Source organism: Natrix helvetica, assembly GCF_964273705.1.
Source record: "Natrix helvetica genome assembly, chromosome: 1".
In the NCBI taxonomy this organism is placed as follows: Eukaryota; Metazoa; Chordata; class Lepidosauria; order Squamata; family Natricidae; genus Natrix; species Natrix helvetica.
The window spans coordinates 311,332,419-311,353,132 of NC_138548.1; the positions used below are offsets into that span (position 1 = coordinate 311,332,419).

At 45.4% G+C, this 20,714-nt stretch overlaps 1 protein-coding gene across 1 annotated transcript in view; it reads left to right on the forward strand.

Annotated features, from left to right (window-relative positions):
• Positions 1–1,424: 1,424 nt before the first annotated feature.
• Positions 1,425–20,714, forward strand: part of CELSR3 (cadherin EGF LAG seven-pass G-type receptor 3) — a gene marked incomplete at its 3' end in the record, with an annotated part of 117,977 nt that continues 98,687 nt past the window's right edge. Inside the window, exon 1 of the mRNA XM_081938331.1 lies at positions 1,425–5,108. Within this exon, the coding sequence (XP_081794457.1) occupies positions 1,538–5,108 (3,571 nt within the window). The 5' untranslated portion in view covers positions 1,425–1,537. The remainder of the gene's footprint in view (positions 5,109–20,714) is intronic.

The following is a 20,714-nucleotide window of genomic DNA, read 5'->3' on the forward strand; positions in this document are numbered from 1 at the left end:
AAATGGACTCCAGAGGATGGTAGAGGACAAGAAGGCCTGGAGGAACATTGTCCATGGGTTGCAATGGGTTGGACGCGACTTTGCAACTAACAACAACAACAAATGGTTGGACTATACTTAAGGTACTTTGTCTCCTGTCAGAATATTAGCACCTCAGAATATATTAGATTATGCAAGCATTGAAACTGATTTTAAAAAAAATATTTTAGACTTTGCCCAAGTGTGGACATTGCACCTTTCCTACTACAGTAGCCTGTCATTTTCAGGCTTTTGTGTAAAGCAGAAAAAAATGTTTGCTTTAATGAAACAAATAATTAAAACAGTGCTTCTTCAATGCAACCCTTACAGGGGTAGAAGAGGCTCTCTAGGACACGCCTATGCGACCAAACACCCTCCTGGATGATCGCACAGCCGCCTTCTACCGATTCGCCCGTCAACTGCTTTGGCATCCCTGATTGGATCCAGGGAGTTCTAAATCAACACGTTGGACAGCTCCCTCCACGGTCGAACGCCCTTATGGAATCCAGGCGCGATCCTCTCGTAATCTCCTCCGGATCTTAGCGGCGTTTCCCATCCCCGTCCCTTGGCCAGCCTTAGCGAGACGATCGCGACCCTCTCCCTCCCAGCCTCTACCCCCTCCCCCGCCAGACCCAACCTGCCCACAGTGAAGATGGCGGAGGGCTTTGCTTCACCGTCTACGCTATACGGGTGGGCGCTACCACGGCAGGGCGACATTAGGGGGGGTAGCAGGGAGGGCGGAACGGACCATCGGGGCAGCCGGGAGCCATGTTGAGGCTGCGGGAGGAGGCGATGCCGTTGCCTCCACCGTCGCCACGGAGCGGTGAGAGCCACGGGAAAAGCAGCGCCGCCGCTTCCAGATAGATGGTGGCGGCGGCGGCCGAAGCTGGCAAGGCGGCAGAGCCCGAGGCGAGGCGGGGCCGGGGGAGCAGCGCCAGGCCAGGGCAGCCGGGCAGGGGGGCGGGGAAAGGGCCGAGGGACCATGGCTGAACCGCCGCCTCCACCTACGGGACCAAACCAGCGCCGTCCTCGCCAGGATCGCCGCCTGGAGCTGCTGCTGCTGCTGCTGCTCCTCCCTTTGTTTCGCTTCAGCTTGGGGAAGCCAGCGGGCAGAGGGGGCTTGGGCTGCATCCACCGGGCGAAGCCGGAGAAGCCGAGCGGTGGTTGGCCGGGCTGCGCTCTCTTCGGGGAACTAAAGGAAACCTCGCCGTCCTCCAGGCTCCGGGAAGACGGTCGGCGCTGCGCGGGCTCCCTCTCGCAACCCCTGGCGGGGCAAGGGAAGGAGAACAGCAGCTTTTCTCGTGGAGGATCCCTGACCCCATCTTGGGAAAAGAGGACCATCCGCTGCCCGGTGGGCGCCCTGGGAGAGCCGGGCAGCGCTCCCTCTTGCTTGTGGATTATAAATGCTTCCGCGCTTCTTCCGGATCCCCCGAGTCCGGCGAAGGTCGGAGAAAGCCGTGCGCGGACTACCTGGGGATGCCTCGCGAGGCTCGCCGTGCTTGGGGTGGATTCCGCGCAGATGGGCGTCTACTCCAGCCCTTCCAATCAACGCCCTAGGAGGGACTCGAGCCAGCCGGACAATGGCGCGTCCAATGGGATGAAGGCTCCCTCCCAAAATCGCCGGGATCCGACCCGCTTCAACAGGACTCCTCCAGTCTGCATCCGGCGGGTCCACCTGTGTACAAAGCCATCTCGCCGCCTTCAGAACTGCACCGACCGCTCCTCACTGAGGCGCTCCGAGCGCTCGGCCGCCCGAGCTAGGCGCAACGGCGGCCGTCCCCCCATGCCTTCGCGGTTCCCGATTATGCGACTGGCTTCCTTTTCCCGCCCGGGAGCCCGTTCGCCTTTCTGCAGGTGGTTCACCCTGTTGACCTGCCTTCAGCTCTGCCTGGGGCAACCGGTGCCGCGTGGAATCTCCCGCAGCTGCTGCGCCGGCGAGTGTTGTGGGAGCAGCCCGGAGCGATGCTGCCTTTGTACCTGGACCAGAAAAGGCTGGCCGAGAGCCCTTTCGGCGGTTTCAGCAGCTCGGACAGCTCCCTGGGCTTTTCCGGGAGCCAATCCGAGCGTCAGCTGGAGAAGGCGCGATCTCCTCTTTTCTTTCCGTCCCTTGGACTCGACCAAAGGCTGTTTACAAACTCTTTGTTTTGAGGTGAATTTTAGAAGTCCATCCATCCCAGGATTCTTTCCCTCCCTGCCGTTAAAAGCCCCTCATCCAGCTCTGCAGAGTGAAATAAACTATTCCACGTGGGGCAAGAAAAGGAGGGGAAGAGAAGGGGCGCCTCTGCCCTTGCTGAGGGTCCGGAGGGCAGCGAATCGTCACCCCCTCTTCCCTCAGTATAATTACCAAGTCCAGGTGGCTGAAAACCAGCCGTCAGGCACCCCAGTGATAACAGTGGCAGCCCAAGACTCTGATTCCGGGGATGCTGGGCGGCTAGTCTATTCCATGGATGCTCTGATGAACAGCAGATCTCTGGAACTGTTCAGCATTGATTCCCAAAATGGCCTCATCAGTACCACTGAAGTTTTGGATAGGGAAAACATGGACCTGCATTACTTCCGAGTGACTGCTATAGATCATGGGGTTCCCCGTCTCTCTGCCACCACCATGGTTGCTGTTACAGTTGCAGATAGAAATGACCACAATCCAGTATTTGAGCAGAGTGAGTACAGAGAGACCATCCGGGAAAACGTAGAAGAAGGCTATCCCATTTTGCAGCTGAGGGCCACCGATGTGGACTCTCCACCCAATGCCCATATCCGATATCGATTTGTCAACGAACAAGCCGCTCATTCGGTCTTTGAGATAGATTCACGGTCAGGGCTGATCACTACAAGTGGGCAAGTAGATAGGGAGAAAATGGAAAAGTATTCTTTGGTGGTGGAATCAAACGATCAAGGTAAGGAGCCTGGCCCTCTATCCTCCACAGTTAGAGTGTACATAACAGTTCTTGATGAAAATGACAATGTCCCACAATTTAGTGAAAAGCGGTATATAGTCCAGGTAAGAGAAGATATAAGGCCCCATTCAGAAATTTTAAGAGTCACAGCCACTGATTTAGACAAAGACAACAATGCTTTAGTCCATTATAACATCATCAGTGGTAATAGCAGGGGGCAGTTTTCAATTGACAGTGTGACTGGGGAAATGCAGGTGGTAGCTCCTTTGGATTTTGAAGTTGAGCGAGAATACGCCTTGAGGATCCGTGCCCAGGATGCAGGGCGTCCTCCTTTGTCCAATAACACCGGTATGGTTAGCATCCAAGTAGTGGACATTAATGATCATGCTCCTATCTTTGTCAGCACCCCTTTTCAAATATCTGTCTTGGAAAATGCCCCTTTGGGCCATTCAGTAATCCACATCCAGGCCGTGGATGCAGATTATGGAGAGAACTCACGCATTGAGTACAAGCTCACTGGCATTGCTTCTGATACCCCCTTTGTCGTGAACAGTGCCACCGGCTGGATTTCTGTGAGTGGCCCTTTGGATCGAGAGACTGTTCAGCACTACTTTTTTGGGGTAGAAGCCCGGGACCACGGCTCTCCCTCTTTATCTGCTTCTGCTAGTGTCACCATTACTGTCATGGATGTAAATGATAACCGGCCCGAATTTACCCAGAAAGAATATCTCATTCGCCTCAATGAAGATGCTACGGTGGGGACTAGTGTTCTTAGCGTAACAGCAATTGACCGGGATGTGAATAGTGTCATCAGCTATCAGATAACAGGTGGGAACACACGGAACCGTTTTGCTATCAGTACTCAAGGGGGAGTGGGATTAATCACTCTCTCTTTGCCCCTGGATTACAAACAAGAGAGGCGGTTTGTGCTAACAGTGACAGCCTCTGACCGGACCTTGCACGACAACTGCCACGTTCACATCAACATTACGGACGCCAACACTCACAGGCCGGTGTTCCAGAGTGCCCATTATTCGGTAAATGTTAATGAGGACCGTCCAATTGGTAGCACGGTGGTAGTGATCAGTGCCACGGATGATGATGTTGGAGAAAACGCCAGGATTACCTACTACTTGGAAGACAATATCCCCCAGTTTCGGATTGATGCAAACACGGGGGCCATCACCCTGCAGGCAGAGCTGGATTATGAGGACCAAGTGACCTACACCCTGGCCATTACAGCAAAAGACAATGGGATCCCCCAGAAAGCAGACACCACCTACGTGGAAATCATGGTGAACGATGTCAATGATAATGCCCCTCAGTTTGTGAGTGCTCACTACCAAGGTGTCATCTCCGAGGACAGCCCTCCCTTCACAAGTGTGCTCCAGATCTCTGCCACTGACAGGGATGCCCACGCCAATGGACGGGTACAGTACACCTTCCAGAATGGAGAAGACGGGGATGGGGATTTCATTATCGAGCCCACCTCTGGGATTATTCGGACCATCCGCAGGCTGGACCGAGAAAGCATTCCTGTTTACGAACTTACTGCCTATGCCGTGGACAGGGGAATGCCTCCCCAAAGAACCCCTGTCCATATTCAAGTGTCGGTGCAAGACATTAATGACAATGCTCCAGTCTTCCCAGCTGAGGAGTTTGAAATCTTTGTAAAGGAAAATAGCATTGTGGGTTCTGTCGTGGCCCAGATCACAGCCCTGGATCCAGACGAAGGACCCAATGCCCAGATTATGTACCAGATTGTGGAAGGCAATATCCCTGAAATCTTCCAGATGGACATATTTTCGGGTGAGCTCACTGCCCTCATTGATTTGGATTATGAGACCAAGCCTGAGTATGTCATTGTGGTTCAGGCTACCTCTGCTCCCCTTGTCAGCAGAGCGACAGTCCACATCAAACTCATTGACCAGAATGACAACAGTCCCGTTCTGAAAAATTTCCAGATCCTCTTTAATAACTACATCTCCAACAAATCCAACACTTTTCCTTCCGGTGTGATAGGGAAGATCCCTGCCTATGACCCAGATGTGTCTGATAGACTGTTTTACACCTTTGAACGTGGGAATGAACTGCACTTGTTAATTGTCAACCAGACTAGCGGGGAATTTAGGCTCAGCCGTAAACTGGACAACAATCGTCCCTTAATGGCCTCCATGTTGGTGACTGTCACAGGTAAAGATGATTTTCATTTTTTCAATATATTACATCAAAGTTGGATTTACTTGAATTCTAAAAAAAAATTAAACAGCTTGTTTGCTTTTGCTAAATCTATGGAAGCCAGAGACAGGAGAAAGCAATCGAGTAGAGAGACTTCGGTAGTTAATTATATTAGCAGATCTTTTATTTATTTTTCCTAGTTTCCTTTAGGGTGTAATAGCTCAGTGGACACCAAAAAAGAGGGGGAGATTTGATTACTTCCTGTTATCTCATGGCAGTCTCATTTCATAATATATTAGACGGAGCCAAGTTCCTGCCCTGAAGAGTTTACAGTCTAAATTAGATTAAAGTGCACACAAAGGAAGGGAGAAAGAATGTAAATTGATAAGTTAAACCTGCCTGCTGCACAGAGAATGGAGATGCTGCCTGCTTTGTTTCTCTGTTTCTTTTCATGCTATAGCAGGGATAGTCTAGCCAAATATGGACCCTTGGAAAGTTATAATGATCCTCTGTGGCGTTTGAGTTAGAGGAAGCATAAGTTAGCAACAAGTGATAGAACTGGGAGTTTTGGGACTGCCACTTTCTCTGCCTACCAGATAATTGGAACTCGGGAAAAGGCAAAAATTATTATTCTGAAGGGGGGGGGGAGTATTAACATACAGTGTTCTTGAGCTAAAATTGCCATTTTGGATTATGTTTCCCTGTTTTGCCACGGGACTAGCCAATAACATGAGGATGATCAGAGTTTTCACATGGATAGCAGGCAGATTGATGTAATTTGCCTGGTACTTAAATATTCTTTGTCTGGATGGGAAGAAGCCTTGATAGATTTGAAAACTTGTTCTTAGATGTTATATTCTCCCTCCCTCCCTCCCTCCCTCCCTCCCTCTCTCTCTCTCTCTCTCACACACACACATATGCACAAACAGAGGCTTGAAGTATGTGGGCAGAATGAAAAGATGTATCAATTTAAAACCATTTACAACTTGCTTTTTCTCTTCAAGGAAATTGATGCAATGTATTCCCAAATTCATATTCTGCACATTTATTGCCACTTATTCAATGTGTTTGGGGGGTTTGCCTGAACAGTTCTGAGGTTCTTAGGTTCAGGTGAACCCCTAAACACATTGCTTAAGTGACAATAAACATGCAGGATATGATTTGGAGAATGCATTGCATTGAATTCAGGGTTTCAAAATTTTTAGAGCCTCTTCTATAGGTGTGGCCTGCTTTGTGGGAGTGGCTTGCTGGCCATGTGACCGGGTGGGAGTAGCTTGCCGGCCATGTGACTGGGTGGGAGTGGCTTTCCAGCCATGTGACTGAGTGGGAGTGGCTTGGCAGTCATGTGACTGGGTGGGCATGGCCAACTTGTAAAATGTGGTGAAACTCACTTAACAACGCTCTTGCTTAGCAACTAAAATGTTGGCTCAGAAACTCTGGCATTTGAAGCACGCAAGTCTTAAAGCTGTCAAGTTGCAAGACCCTTGCACCCCTAACCCTTTAAAAAAAAGACCCCCAGGGGTGTTCAAACTTGACAGCTTTAAGACTTGTGGACTTCAACTCCCAGAATTCCTCCTCTCGCTCTTCATCTTGATGATGTGCAGATGGGCGGGGGAAGGGAGCTGGAACCGGTTCTAAACGGCACTGTAGATTTGTGGAACCTCTTCTATAGAAGAGGTTAGAACTGGCAGGAACCCACCCCTGATTGAATTCCTTAAAGAGAAAGGCTCAGTCCCAAAACATAAATTAATAATGGAGATAATGTCTCAGCTTGGACAGTTTCTTTCTCCTAATAAACAGTAGGAGTCACAGATCTGACTTAAGGAGCAAAGATTCTTGGGGTATACAACATAACTTCCAGGCACATTTATAGCTCCAGTGCATTTCCTTTTAAGAATGAAATGCTGGATATATCTGCTAAATGCATCTAAAGCTTCTGTATCGGATGCATTTTTCAAAAGCCATTGCCTTTCATTTTATTTATCTTATCTTCCAAAAAAGCAAGATAATATGAGCCGCCCCCTCCCCCAATGACTGATTGGATATTGCTTTGGCTATCTCGTGGATTCAGCCAGTGAGCCAAATGCTTGAATTATCACTCTTCTATACTGCAAGAAGAAAACAGTTTCCACCATTAGGTTTCTCAGCAGATTTAGCCTAGGCCTCAACTATCCCATAAGCAAGGTTTGGCTTCTTGCTTAGATTTAATTAAAGTAGCCCTTGTTCATTAAATAATGTGATGGATCTGATTACCATGTCATGTCAATATTTATGTCTTGGCCATAATCATTTCTTTGTTCTCTCTGCCAGGTTGCGGCCGGTTTTACTACTAGTTCGCAACCCGTGCGCATCAGGCGCGCATGTGCACTGTTCAATGCAAATTGTTCTGCGTGCATGCGCAGAACAATTTACAGTGAACAGCGCAAGCGCAGTCACTGAAATCCAAAATGGCAGCAGCCCAGGGGCAGCGAGGGAACCAGTTTGGGGGCGTGGCAGGCCTGGGTTGCTGCTGGTTCTGCGACCCAGGCCTGAGTTCCACTACTGGTTCAGCCAAACCGGTCCAAACCGGACGCAACCCACCTCTGCTCTCTGCTCAGTCTCACTATTCATCTGTTTCTATTTCACATTACATGCAAAATAATCATTTGTTGGTTGCTCATTTGCCTTGTCCGCTTTTTTCTAAAATCTATTTAGAAAATAGCTTTACATGCCACTTCTTCTAAATATCAACAAATTATCGGGGTTTGGTTGGGGGAGGGAATGCTGATAGAAACTCATATTATCTTTACAATATAGGAACTCTGCATTTATGCAAATACATATATCTCTATAACATTCCCCTATATTGGCTATTACAATCATTTCTTACATTAAGTCAGAAAGGTTTACACCAGTAGCCAAATACAGTCAAGCAAAATGTATAAAAGGCCAAGAATGGGAATCTAAATTGCCTGAAGTCTTCCAGTTCTAAGCTCTTCCTATAAGGCCATATCTCCATTAATGTCACAAGATGTAGAGAACTCCTGTCCTCCTTCTTCTGGAAGGCTATAAGACCCAGCCTTTTCTTTAAGCATTGGGCTAGGATGGAGGATGAGTCCAGCATTTGCGTCCTTCGGGTAGAGTTGTGGGTACCTCGTGGTGTGTAAACATTTAAGTGTTGTTGCATTTTAAATTTGCACGGTTGGTTGTTAGCCACGTTGAGATGTTTTATAGAATGCGGGAGGAAATGTCACTTTAACAATAACTAAGTGGCATGTTTTACAACTGATCCCTAATGATGTAAAAAAAAAGATCCTTGGGTAGAAAGCATGCACAGGAAGGTCCTCTAGAAGGAGAAAGAGGAGAGAAGGTTGCATCTGTATCTCACAGCCTTCGTTACTCAGCTGTGTCTAGGGAGACTTGCATTATTCATGGCCGGCTCCGCATCCTAGTTAACTGCCTCCTTTTTCTGCCTGCCATGAGATTAATAGAGGGAGATGGTTGGGGAAAGGCAACCCCTGTTTCCTTCCGAAGATAGGGAGAGGCCAGGCAGACATGTTCAGGGCAGTCAACTCAGGCTCAACGCTCGATTAGGGTTCCTCAGGGGTTAATTGTAACTTCAGGGTAGTGCAATATTATATTCATGCCCCCAGAGGGAGGAGGGAGGAGGGAGGAGGGAGAGGCATGCAGGTCGGTGATTGGAGAGCCACGTTGACCTTTCCAGGAGCCTGCCAGGGTGCATTCAAGTAAACTCAACCTCCGAATGCACTTAAGCCTTGCACAAAGGCGGGAAGAAATCACATTTTCAGGCTTTTTTTCATTAAATTCACTCAGAACAACACAGCTCTTGGAATGAGGATGTCATCATTTTTCCCAGTGTGAAAATGAGGAAAGAAAAGGTTACGCTCAGGACAGCAAAAAGCATGGAAAGAGAATTAGGCAAAGAAACCACCCCTCCGGCTATGAATAGGGGAGGGGCAGGGAAGGGAGAGGCAGCCCTGTGCCTCTGGTTGGATTTGGTAGTTATTCGGCCCTTCCGTTGGAGAACAACTGATCGCTTGCAGTTTTTATATCTTATTATTGCTATGTTTTCCATCCAGTTGTCTACGGAACAGTTTCTGTTCCAATTTGGTACAGTGGAACCAAGGATCAACGTGATGGTTGAAATCAATGAACAATTAGTCAGGTCTTAGAAAGAGAGGAAAGGGATAGTTTGTGAAATGGATCTTAATGGATAAAAATCCTAGCTTTGCTGTATTACTCCATTCTGCATGATAGCCTTAGACTGTAACAGAAATACATTCCTTTGCTTGCAAAACAGGATACAGTCAAATTTTTGTTTTAAAAGGCAATATTGATATTAGAATGTAGGTTGGTTTAATTCCAGTGAAGGGATATTTTTTTAATCCCTTCATTAGTTCTAGCCTCCGGACATGCTTTGGACATGTGGCATCAATTTCACTCTGGTGCCAGATAGAATTACCGTGGTTAGCAGCTAATATGGATATTGATCTATTTCACAAGAGTGGTATCAATTAAGCTCCATTCTGCTTCTGATGGAATCTATCTAGCTGGATCAAGTAAGGCTGGAAGGCTGGTTCCGATTCTTGGGCCAAATCCAGTTCCTGTTTAACTAATACAGCTACTATGTAAGATGTGAAGAAATTCTGTTTCTTTTGCATTGGCTTTGCAATGGCTTTGGCAGATATCTCTAGTGATTAAGAAAATTGCTTGAGGAGCCTATGGCCTAAGGCTCAAACTTGTAGTCTTGAATCTTTCCAGTAGAGATTTTTGGTGTCTTAAAAACTATTGAATATTCTGCAATGCAAAATGTATACTTGCATATACATACAAACAAACTTCTATGTAAAGGGAAGATTCGTGTAAGTGTTAAAAGTGAGGAGAAATAACTATAATGGAGAAAACAGAAACAGGAACAATTAAAATAAAAGTAAACATATGTTTTAAATTAAAGCGATCGTTCAACATTAATAAATTTCTAAGCACTGATAGTTAATGTATGTGATGGAATTAAAAATAATTTTTATTCCATTCAAATGATGGAATGGAACATTTTAATAAGTATAAATTTGGCAGGTTTTTGCTAGATTCACCTTCAAAATTCCTTTGAAAGGGGTAGCCACTTTAAGTTCATTGATCGAATGCCCTGAATGTTGCCATTTTTGTTGTCATACCTATGTACAATTATTGTTTTACATTTAGAATGCTGTTCTTCCTATGTAGAATGATGAAGGGCACAAATAGCAATTCTGTAGTATAGTAGTTGAACTGGTACTACAGAGAGCCAGGTTCAAATTTACTCTCAGCCAAGGAAACCCATCAGGTGACTTTGGGGCAATTTCTCAGCCCAACCTACTCCCAGGGGAGAAAATGAAAGAGGCAATAGCAATAGCACTTAGACTTATATAACCACTTCACAATGCTTTGCAGCCTTCTGTAAGCAGTTTACAAGTCAGCATATTGCCCCCGACAATCTGGGTCCTCATTTCACCCACCACGGAAGGATGGAAGGCTGAGTCAACTTTGAGCCTGGTGAGATTCGATCTGCCAAACTGCTGGCAGCCGGTGATCAGCAGAAGTACCCTGAAATACTGCACTCTAACCACTGCACCACCGCGGCTGTTGTGTGTACTACCTTGAGCTCCTGAGTGAAAGGCAGGATGTATGTTTAAGAAATAAATAAATTGATGATATATAACATTGAAAGATGAATGCTTGATACTGTAGCTGACTTTATTCAATCCTTTAATGGTTTAGGGTGAGTAGATGTTGGGATAGAGTTGATTTCTAGTTCTGTTACAAAGCCCATGTCCTCTGTTGATACTTCAGTGCCATCCCTTGTCAATTCTGAGCAGCATCTTCAGATTGGGGAGCTGCCTGAAAAATAGAGCAGGCAGCCCAATCGAGGCTTGTGACAGGAAAGCAAATCTTACTAAGATCATGGATGACATGCAGGGATGTATTATTTCTCCTGGGGATTTTAGATGACAAGAAGTGATGCTTTGTCCCTTTATCCCCTAACCGTTCTATAAAAGATTACCCATAGGTACATGATATATCTTGTTGATTCATCCCTGGACATTGTAGGCCTTGGATGTGAAATCCTTCATTTTTAGGTCTCTGATGAGTCAGAAGAGATGCAATTGTATCACATGCTCTGACTAAGCAGATGGTGATATATTATGGTATATATTCTGAATAGAAACCAGAAGCAAATAGTTGTAGGCTCCTGGTTACAAGTGGTACTTATACTGGTTCCTCATTGCACAAGTTACAATACATACCAGTGAGATAATTGGTCTAAAGTTGATAGAAATATGTATGCCTCAACAATACCTATATTCTTTTTTGGGGGGAAGTTAATATATGTTAATGTGAATAAATATTTTCCTTGTTCAGATGTTGCATCCAGCTGGCAGATCGTTCATAGAGTCCTTTCTGCAAAGGCTAGAAACTTGATGATCAACTCTAAGTGGTTGTGAGCACTGAACAAATCTGGTGGATCCCTTGAATTATTGCCAGCAATTCCAGCATGCCATCAACATTCCTTTGCAGCTAGAATTCTCCATTACAGTAGGAAAATATCTCAGAGAGGGGCAATAATTTGCCATTTGAATTTCCATTTATTACAAAACAGCTGACATTCTCTAAACATCATTAGGTATTTAGATGCACCAGCGTGTGTTTGCTGTCATGCCATCAAAAAAGCCATATGCATTATTCCACTGAAATCAATCAAAATATTTTAAGCCTGAATTCACCTTCTGCCTGGTATTTTTATAAAGAGGTCCCATCTTTCAGATTTGCTCCTTGTAGGATGATCATAGCTCCAGGATGGTTATTTTTAGGGACAGCTAAAATTTACATTTATTTAGGCTGTTTATTTTTCTTTATTTATTTGTCTCCCACCTTCAATATTTTTACAAATAAGATAGTAAACACATCCACATACCTTCCTCCGCCTATGTTCCCCACAACAACAACTCCTGTGAGTCAAGTTGGTGTTTGGTAGTGTTTCCAGATTGAATGTTTTGATCTCTGCATTTAAGGCAGGGGTGTCCAAACTTGGGAACTTTAAGACTTGTGGACTTCAACTCCCAGAATTCCCCAGTCAGCATGGCTGGCCCCAGTCAGCATGGCTGGCTGGGGAATTCTGGGAGTTGAAGTCCACAAGTCTTAAAGTTCCCAAGTTTGGACACCCCTGATTTAAGGTTTCAAGGGAGGAAGCACTTCAATTAATTAAATTAATATAACACATTGTGAACTTATCTATCCTCTAGAGTGCTTCCCTTCTAGAAGGTCCATATTAGGAGTCAATTAGGTGTTTATACTTGCTAAAAAATTCATGGTAATAGCACTCCTTTATCAAGAATCAAATCTTCTTTGGGGTGAATGAAGTCCAGTGGTCCTGGGTGAACTATAATTTACCAGATTCAATATATGGAAATTTTGGTGGCCCAAAACCAGAATCTCCCCAAATGATTTTTGCAAGAGCCATTGGTGGCGCAGTCGTTAATGCAGCATTGCCAGCAGTTCCAGTCTCACCGGCTCAAGGTTGACTCAGCCTTCCATCCTTCCCAAGCGGGTAAAATGAGCACCCAGATTGTTGGGGCCAATATGTGTGGACTCTGTAAACCTGTTAGAGAGTGCTGTAAAGCACCATGAAGCGGTATATAAGTCTAAGCGCTATTGCTATTGCATGTGAACTGCAGAGACAAGAATGCTTTAGTACAAATATTTGTACAGGATTAAACTCAGTCAACTTTTCTCTGCGATTATTTCTGAATCGGCTAGGAAGGTTTGGCCCGTGACTGAACTTGTGCTTCATACCTACAATGCAGATATAAATGTAACCAGGGCTCATCAGTAGTTGAGGACATATTAGTGGAGAGAGAAATGAAGGGAAAACATCAGCCTCCTTCTACGTAAGCCAGGTGCCAGTTGACTCAGGTCTGGCTAAGCTTAAAGGCCAATTTACCTAAAAGGCAGGTGCGGGGATTGGAAAAGAAGGTGGGAAAAGATGGCAGATACCAGAGCACAATGACAAAGACAAATCTGCAGAGGAAACATTGGAAATTCCCTTATCAGGCCCTGTATAAACATATTCCCCACTTGTCAGACCCAGCTCATTTGTCATGCACTAACTACTGTACAATATTGTAAAATAGAGCTGGTTCCTGTACTGGGATTCATTATGTGAAGAAAGGCATGGGCTAGAATAGGGGTGTCAAACTTGCATCATCACCACGTCATCACGTGACATATCAGGATTTCCCCCCTCCCTTCACTAAAATGGGCAGGGGCGGGGCTAGCACATGACACATCTGGCTTTTGGGCCGCAAATTCACCTTGGCTAGAGTTTCAACAAGAAGGCATGCACTGTTTTGCTGAGGCTGGGGTGACTATTCAACCTAGAATTATAGGGCTGGAAGAAACCTCAGAGGTCTTCTAGTACAGCCCTGTGCTCAAGACAGGAGACCTTACCATCCTGATCAAATCCCAGTCTATTTTTGAAAACCTCCAGTGATGGAGGACTCATAATTCCAGGAGGCAAGCTATTCCATTGATAAATTGTTCTGCCATAATTGAATTGAGTCTACTGGTATGAAGTAGGACATGAAGCCTCAAATAATGCTGCCTGTTCTATTTTAGATTTTAAACTTTTTTTTTCTTATGTATGCATGGCTTCGATTACTGGCACTCCTAAGTGACTGTTTTGTTTTTAACCCCTGACTCTGAATCTTAAGGCTATGGGGAGAATACATTTCAGCTGGTTTTGTACATCTTTAGTGTCAGATGTGTTACTCATGAGTTAGGCCATCCCCTCTCTGACTACAAGGGATTGTGCCACAGAGGGGCAAGAAAATCACTGTACAATACTAACATTACCCAAAGCCCATTATATGAGGCCTTGCTCCCGTCCTGATAGGAAACTACCTTTCTTACTTTTTAATGTGCATATATTTTGAGACATTTGATGAGCCTGGATGTGCCTTCCAGGCCAATCAATAGATATGCATATCCCAAGTGCCTCTTCCCAAACACTGTTGGTCAGGATGCTGAACAGCAATCTATTTCCAACTTGAGTATCATTCTTTGCTAAAGCAAAATGAAAAAATAATGCACCCAAACAACCTCTATGCTATTCCCTGGATTTGCATTAAAGAAGTATGGGCCAGGTGGGCCCACTCTAATCAGGGACCAGAGGTTCATCTTGATGATTGGATTTTAGTAAAATGTTTTTTAAAATTTTCAAGGGGTTCCAGGGAGGGGGGGAGGGTTACTCAACCTGGGGGTATGGATATAGCCAGGTCAACAGGTGGGATCAGGATGGAGGGGAGCGGAGTGGGGGAGGTGAAAGGTTACAGCATTCCTATGGGGGGAATCCGATAACGACGGTCGTAAGGAGGGGCGGGCGCGAGGACACCAGAAGAACACATAGTCGGTTGGGAGACCGGGGCTGTTGGACACGCCCGGTCGCCTGTACCAACCCCCGCAGTCTAGGTGGACAGGATCGGCAGAGCCTGGGCCTTAGGCTGATGTTATGTAATGCGAGGTCCATGGTTAATAAGGCCCCCCTCATCAGGGACTTGATCTCAGAGGGGGAGCCGGACCTCGCAGGAATAACGGAAACCTGGTTGGGCCCGGAGGGGGGGTTGCCCCTCGGTGAAATGTGCCCTCCAGGTTACCGGGTGTTCCATCAGCCACGGGCCCAGGGTAGGGGCGGTGGGGTAGCGATAATCATCCGGGAAGATTTGACTCCGAGAGAATTCACTGTGTCGCAGACATCCGGTTGTGAGTCTCTGGGCGTGAAATGGGGCCCAGGGAGACAGTTGGGTCTGTTGATAGTATACCTGGCTCCCCGCCATACATCAACGGCCCTGCCCGGACTCCTCGAGCTGATCGCGGAGATGGCGGTTGAGACCCCCAAGCTACTAGTGATGGGGGACTTCAACCTGCCGTCGACGGGAGAGGCATCCGAGGTAGCCCGGGAATTCATGGCTTCCATGACAGCCATGGATCTGACTCAAGTAGTTCGGGACCCCACACACGAAAGAGGCCACATACTGGATCTTGTGTTTGTCTCCGACCAGTGGACGAGTGATCTGGGTATAGGGAATTTAGTCATCACGCCCCTGTCATGGTCAGATCACTCACTTCTCCAACTGGACTTCCCTGGCGCTACTCCCCACCGCGGGGAGGCGGAACCAGATTGTCCCAGATGGTTCCGCCCCAGGCGTCTGATGGAACCAGATAGGTTCCAGGCGGAGCTTGGGCCACCTCCTGCAGACCTGTCCCGCTCCCGGGCAGAGGACCTGGTGGCCGCGTGGAATAGTGCGGCCGCCGGAGCCTTGGACCGGGTTGCGCCTTTGCGGCCTCTCCGATGGCAACGATCGACCCGGGCCCCCTGGTTTAATGGGGAGCTAAGGGCGATGATACCCAGCTGTACATTTCCACCCCAAACCACCCCAACGAGGCCGTCGAAGGGATGTCCCGTTGTCTGGAAGCCGTGCGGGTCTGGATGGGTGACAACAGGCTCAGGCTCAACCCCTCCAAGACAGAGTGGCTGTGGCTCCCGGCTCCCCGATACAACCAGCACATTCCATCGCTGGCCATCGGGGATGAACAATTAGCCCCGGTGGAACGGGCACGCAATTTGGGTGTCCTCCTTGATGCCCGGCTGACTATAGAAGATCATGTGGCAGCCGTGGCGAGGGGGACGTTCCACCAGGTTCGCCTGGTGCGCCAATTGCATCCCCTTTTGGACCGGGGGGCCCTGCGCACAGTCACTCACGCGCTGGTGACGTCTCGTCTGGACTACTGTAATGCTGTCTACATGGGGCTCCCCTTGAGATGCACCCGGAGACTGCAGTTGGTCCAGAATGCAGCCGCGCGGGTAATCATGGGGAGATCGAGGTTCTCCCATATAACACCTCTCCTGTGCGAGCTGCACTGGCTTCCTGTGGCCTACCGGGTGCGCTTCAAGGTGTTAGTCACCACCTTTAAAGCGCTCCATGGCATAGGGCCTAGTTATCTGCGGGATCGTGTCCTGCCCCATACATCCCTGCGGCCCATTCGCTCACACAGAGAGGGCCTTCTCCGGGTGCCGTCCTCTAGAGACTGTCAGAGGGCGGTGCCCAGGAGTAGGTCCTTCTCTGTGGCGGGTCCCACCCTTTGGAACGACCTCCCCCCAGACATCAGGACAACAACCGATCTCCGCTCCTTCCGCAGTAAACTGAAGACCCACCTGTTTCGGCTAGCCGGCCTGGCATAATCTCGACAACTGTTCCACCCCTTGGTTAATTTTAATTGTCAATGTTAGCTTTTAAACTTTTATTCTTATTGGGGTTTTAACTTCTCTGATTATTGTATTTATTTATTTTTACCTCCTCCTTTGTAGTCCGTAGACCGTTGCTTGTGTACGTCGCCCCGAGTCCCTGTGGGGAGAGGGGGCGACTAATAAGTCTGATAAAATAAATAAATAAATAAATTTGTTTTTTTAAAAAAAACAGCTGCTGCAGAGACATTATGAAAATAACTAAAACGTTAGTTGGTTAGTTAGTTAGATATCAGTGGAGAATAAGCTGGTTATGTGCGCCAAATGGAACTATGTGATAAAATATTAGTTCTCCAAGAAGAGATTCCTTCCTGGGAGAAACACCATCAAAGAGCCACAAAATAGACTTCCCCCCAGCTCTCTTAACCAGATAGCCCACAAGCTTCAGAATATTTGTCTCTCTAATACTCACAGTGGAAGAGGGATAAGCTAGTTGCAAACTGACTATTGTGTGCCAAACCAACTGCTGCTATCACCTGAAAGCTACACATGAGCAAATCTCCAGGCTACCAGAAAGTGTAAATATTCACCAGCTCGACCTCTTCATCAATTGCCGGGCACCATACTTATTCACAGTAGCTGATTAAAATTACTCCTGGGGAGCGGGGACATGTTTGATGCTTCCAGACAAGGTTGGGCCTTTTGTATATAGGTTGAAAAGTGGGGAGGGAGGAAGGGTCATTCTCTTAACCATCTGCTGCCCTTTAACAGAACAGATTGAGCATTACTTGAAAGGCTTGAGATATTGCTAGGATTGCATTGCAAGTATTTAGAAGATATCATAGAAATTAAAAAACATCATCAAGGAAAGGGTCTTTCCCCCTCTCTCCCTTCCTCCCCCATCTCTTATAGGTCTGTTATACAAACCAATTATCCAGATAGGGAAGTGTAGTTCTCATGTCACATTCGTTTTCAGACTTAAGGAGGATGTTCCAGTCCCCAAATTCCAAAGAAATGTGTTCTGGTATAAAAACTAGGACAAATTTATCCCCATTTTGTAAGAGTATTTTACAGCCAAGGTGAAACAGGTTATTTCATATTAGCCCTTTTTTCCTTATTGAATGTCATTTGTTCACTTCATGAATTTATTGTCTGATTAGGGAAGTAACGGTAAGGAAATAAGGGATGGGGGAAGCAGTACTCTAGGTGGAGAAAAGGTAACTCTGAATATAATGGCCAATACTAAATGAAAGAGAGATTTTGTTGACAAAACACTTCTAGGTAAAGATTAGCTTTTTTTTGTTATGATATCTTCTTTTAAGGATATAATTTCTTAAAATAAAAATATATTAAGGATGTCATTGTCAAAGTCCGACTGATGAACCCAACCAAACTAAGTGTGGCCGAGGTGATCCAATCTCTTAATGCAAAACTTTATTGAATATATCATTTTGGCTCTGATGAGAGCAAAGCCAGATCTGACCATTTCCCGCGCAAACCCACATAGTCAAAGTTCAGATTCTCTCTCCTTCCAATTTCGTCACATGGTCCAATTAAGCCTCCTGATATTGTTGTGAGAGAGTCTTTTGGCTCTGATAACCACCTGCCAAAATGTCCTTGGCTCTCTTACCTGGCATCTTGATGTCTAGGACCTAAGTTCTACCTTCCCCTTCACTCCCCTATAGATTGTTGGCAAGCTGAGAAGTGATAATAGTGCAACAGCAAAAAGCGGCTTTTGAAGCTTGACAGTCATGCTAATTCAACATAAAAATGTGACTTCACTAGGCTTCTTTCAACAATGAATGCCAGTTTTCCCTGTTGATGGGCACTTATCACAGGAAGGAATAATCCATTGGTGGGGCAGTCTGAGGCTTCACTTGCTCTAACTTATCCTTCCCTTTACCATTTTAATTCTTCATTCAGTTGATGCAGAAGAATGATATCTCAGACATTTTAACAGGCTCTAATATAGAAAGAACTATAGCCTTGCAAGTCTACTACATAATGACTCTTGAACACAACTAATGTATTTCAGTGGGAGATCTTTCTGGTGGATTGTGTCCCATGAACCAAATCTTTTTCTCATTTTAGTAACCCTAGTTGCAGCCAAATGTCACTGTTAGTCATTTGATATTTTTAATAGGATAGTTTATGTGGCATGATTGTTATTACAAATCTCTAAGGAGAAAATGCATTTTGAATTGCAATCAGCTTAAGAAATCATAGCTGTGGCAGCATTCTTTCCAGTGTTCTTCAGTCAACAATAACTTCAAGGTCCATAAACCTGTTGCTTTAAAAAAATACTATATGTAGGTCTCAGCAAGGTCTTTTATGCCAATTAGGAGACTTCTTGGAACCCCAAAAATATTCAGAACTGCACACCGCATTGTAATATTACCTCCAAATATCTCATCTGGTTTAGATTAAGTTCTTCTATCTGAACTGTCAATTCATTAATACAAGAAAGAAGAATAGTGATTACAATGCCTTGGATGGCTTTGAGTGCGCAATTAGCCCTAAACAGGACTAGAAATGTATGGGATCTTTTTAACCTCCACCTTCAGTCAATCTGTCCTATGTTCCACCAACTTAAAGGCCAACTTTCAGAGGCAAGAACAGCATTTCTCCTTAAGACTGTGATCTCCCATTTGATATGCTCCCTTGAACCTGTACAATATTGTGGGTTCCTTCAACCCCATGGAAGGTGATCACGAGAGTTTCAGCTTTGGTTTAGGATTCATGTTTCTAAGCATTCCAGGAAAGGAAGCCAATTAAATAGCTCCTTGATCTTCAGGCGCTAAATAAAAAAAGAGTGATTATGATGCTTCTGGGTACAACAATTTCAAATGAACTCAATGCCTAATTTTTCATAGGCATATTTATACCAGCTTCTTGATAACAATACTAAAGAGGTTTGCAGTTGCTGTCTCTTATGGTGCTTGTTTTTTTAATTGACCTACAGCTCTGGTATTTCCTGTTTGGAACTCCAACTAAGACCAGACTCTGCCTAGATTCACAGTCTGTGGCCAGTCAGATGCTACCATTAGCTGAAAATGGTTAATGACTATTTTGCAGTGCTTCGTATAGGTTACTTTAAGCAAAGAGTTCCCAAGTGTGCTATTTCATCTCCTCTGTTTAAGCTTAACAACAGCTTATGTCTGTCAACCTGCTACCCAGTTAAGAATTTTGTTTAATAGCCACACTCTGGTGACATGGCAGAGAAAATGGCAAATGGTTTATTGTGCATTTACACAGTTCACTTAATGAAGGACTGGACAATCGGTATCTTTGATAACTGTGTTCTTAACCATTTCTTTGAGTAAAGTTATAAAACGACAAAGCCAGGTTTAGAATTCAGACTGTCCAAATAATCATATAGCACAAAAAAGGAGGATTGACAGGAAACTAAACCAAACTCTAAGCACATTTTATTTTCCTATCCAAAGAAAAAAAGTAATAATGCAGGAATAAATAATCTAGCTAGCATAAGCAATGAAAATAGATGAAACAACCAGAAATCAGTGTGAGAAGAGCTAGGACTGTAACAGTAAAAGCTATAGACTGCCTCCTTAGAGGGAAGAGAGCTAATGATCACATCAGCTTTTAATTCTCTCCTTGTTGCCACCATATCCATCCATCTCTCTCTCTCTCTCTCTCTCTCTCTCTCTCACACACACACACACACTCACACACACACACACACACACGCACACACTTGCCCCAGTCTCTTCAACACATAAATGCTGCTAGAATACCATGACTTTCAGCAATCTCTGCACTGAATATGAAATACAACATTTAGGACTTATTGTTTCTTCTCTACCTTTTCTGTTTCATACAACATTCAGGCTGGCCTATACAATAATAAAAATGCAAATCACAATGTAATGTAATGCAGATTAAATGTAATGCGGATTAAAATAATCAAAGTCCATTGTTAAAATAATAAAAATAAATTTTAAAATTGGATGAAAGATATGTATTTTTACCATATTGGGAGAGGAGTCAACGTATTTCTTAGGGAGTGCATTTTAAAGCCTGGGAGCTACACAAGAGAAAAACCATGTTTTGTATAAAAAAGATCTTAGCTTCTGGCAATAGAAGATTTGCTTCCACTGACAGGTAGGTAACTAACAAGTTTATAGCAAGAAACATGATCCTAGAGATAATCAAGACAAAGATCAACAATACCTTAAACTGAGGCCAGAAGGCAACGGGTAAGTCAATATTCACCATCTGTGATACCATAATTTCCACAGTCAGCATATATTTGGCCACCATATTTAGCGACTGCTACTATTTCCAGACATATTTCAAACCCCATATAATGCATGTTATGGTAA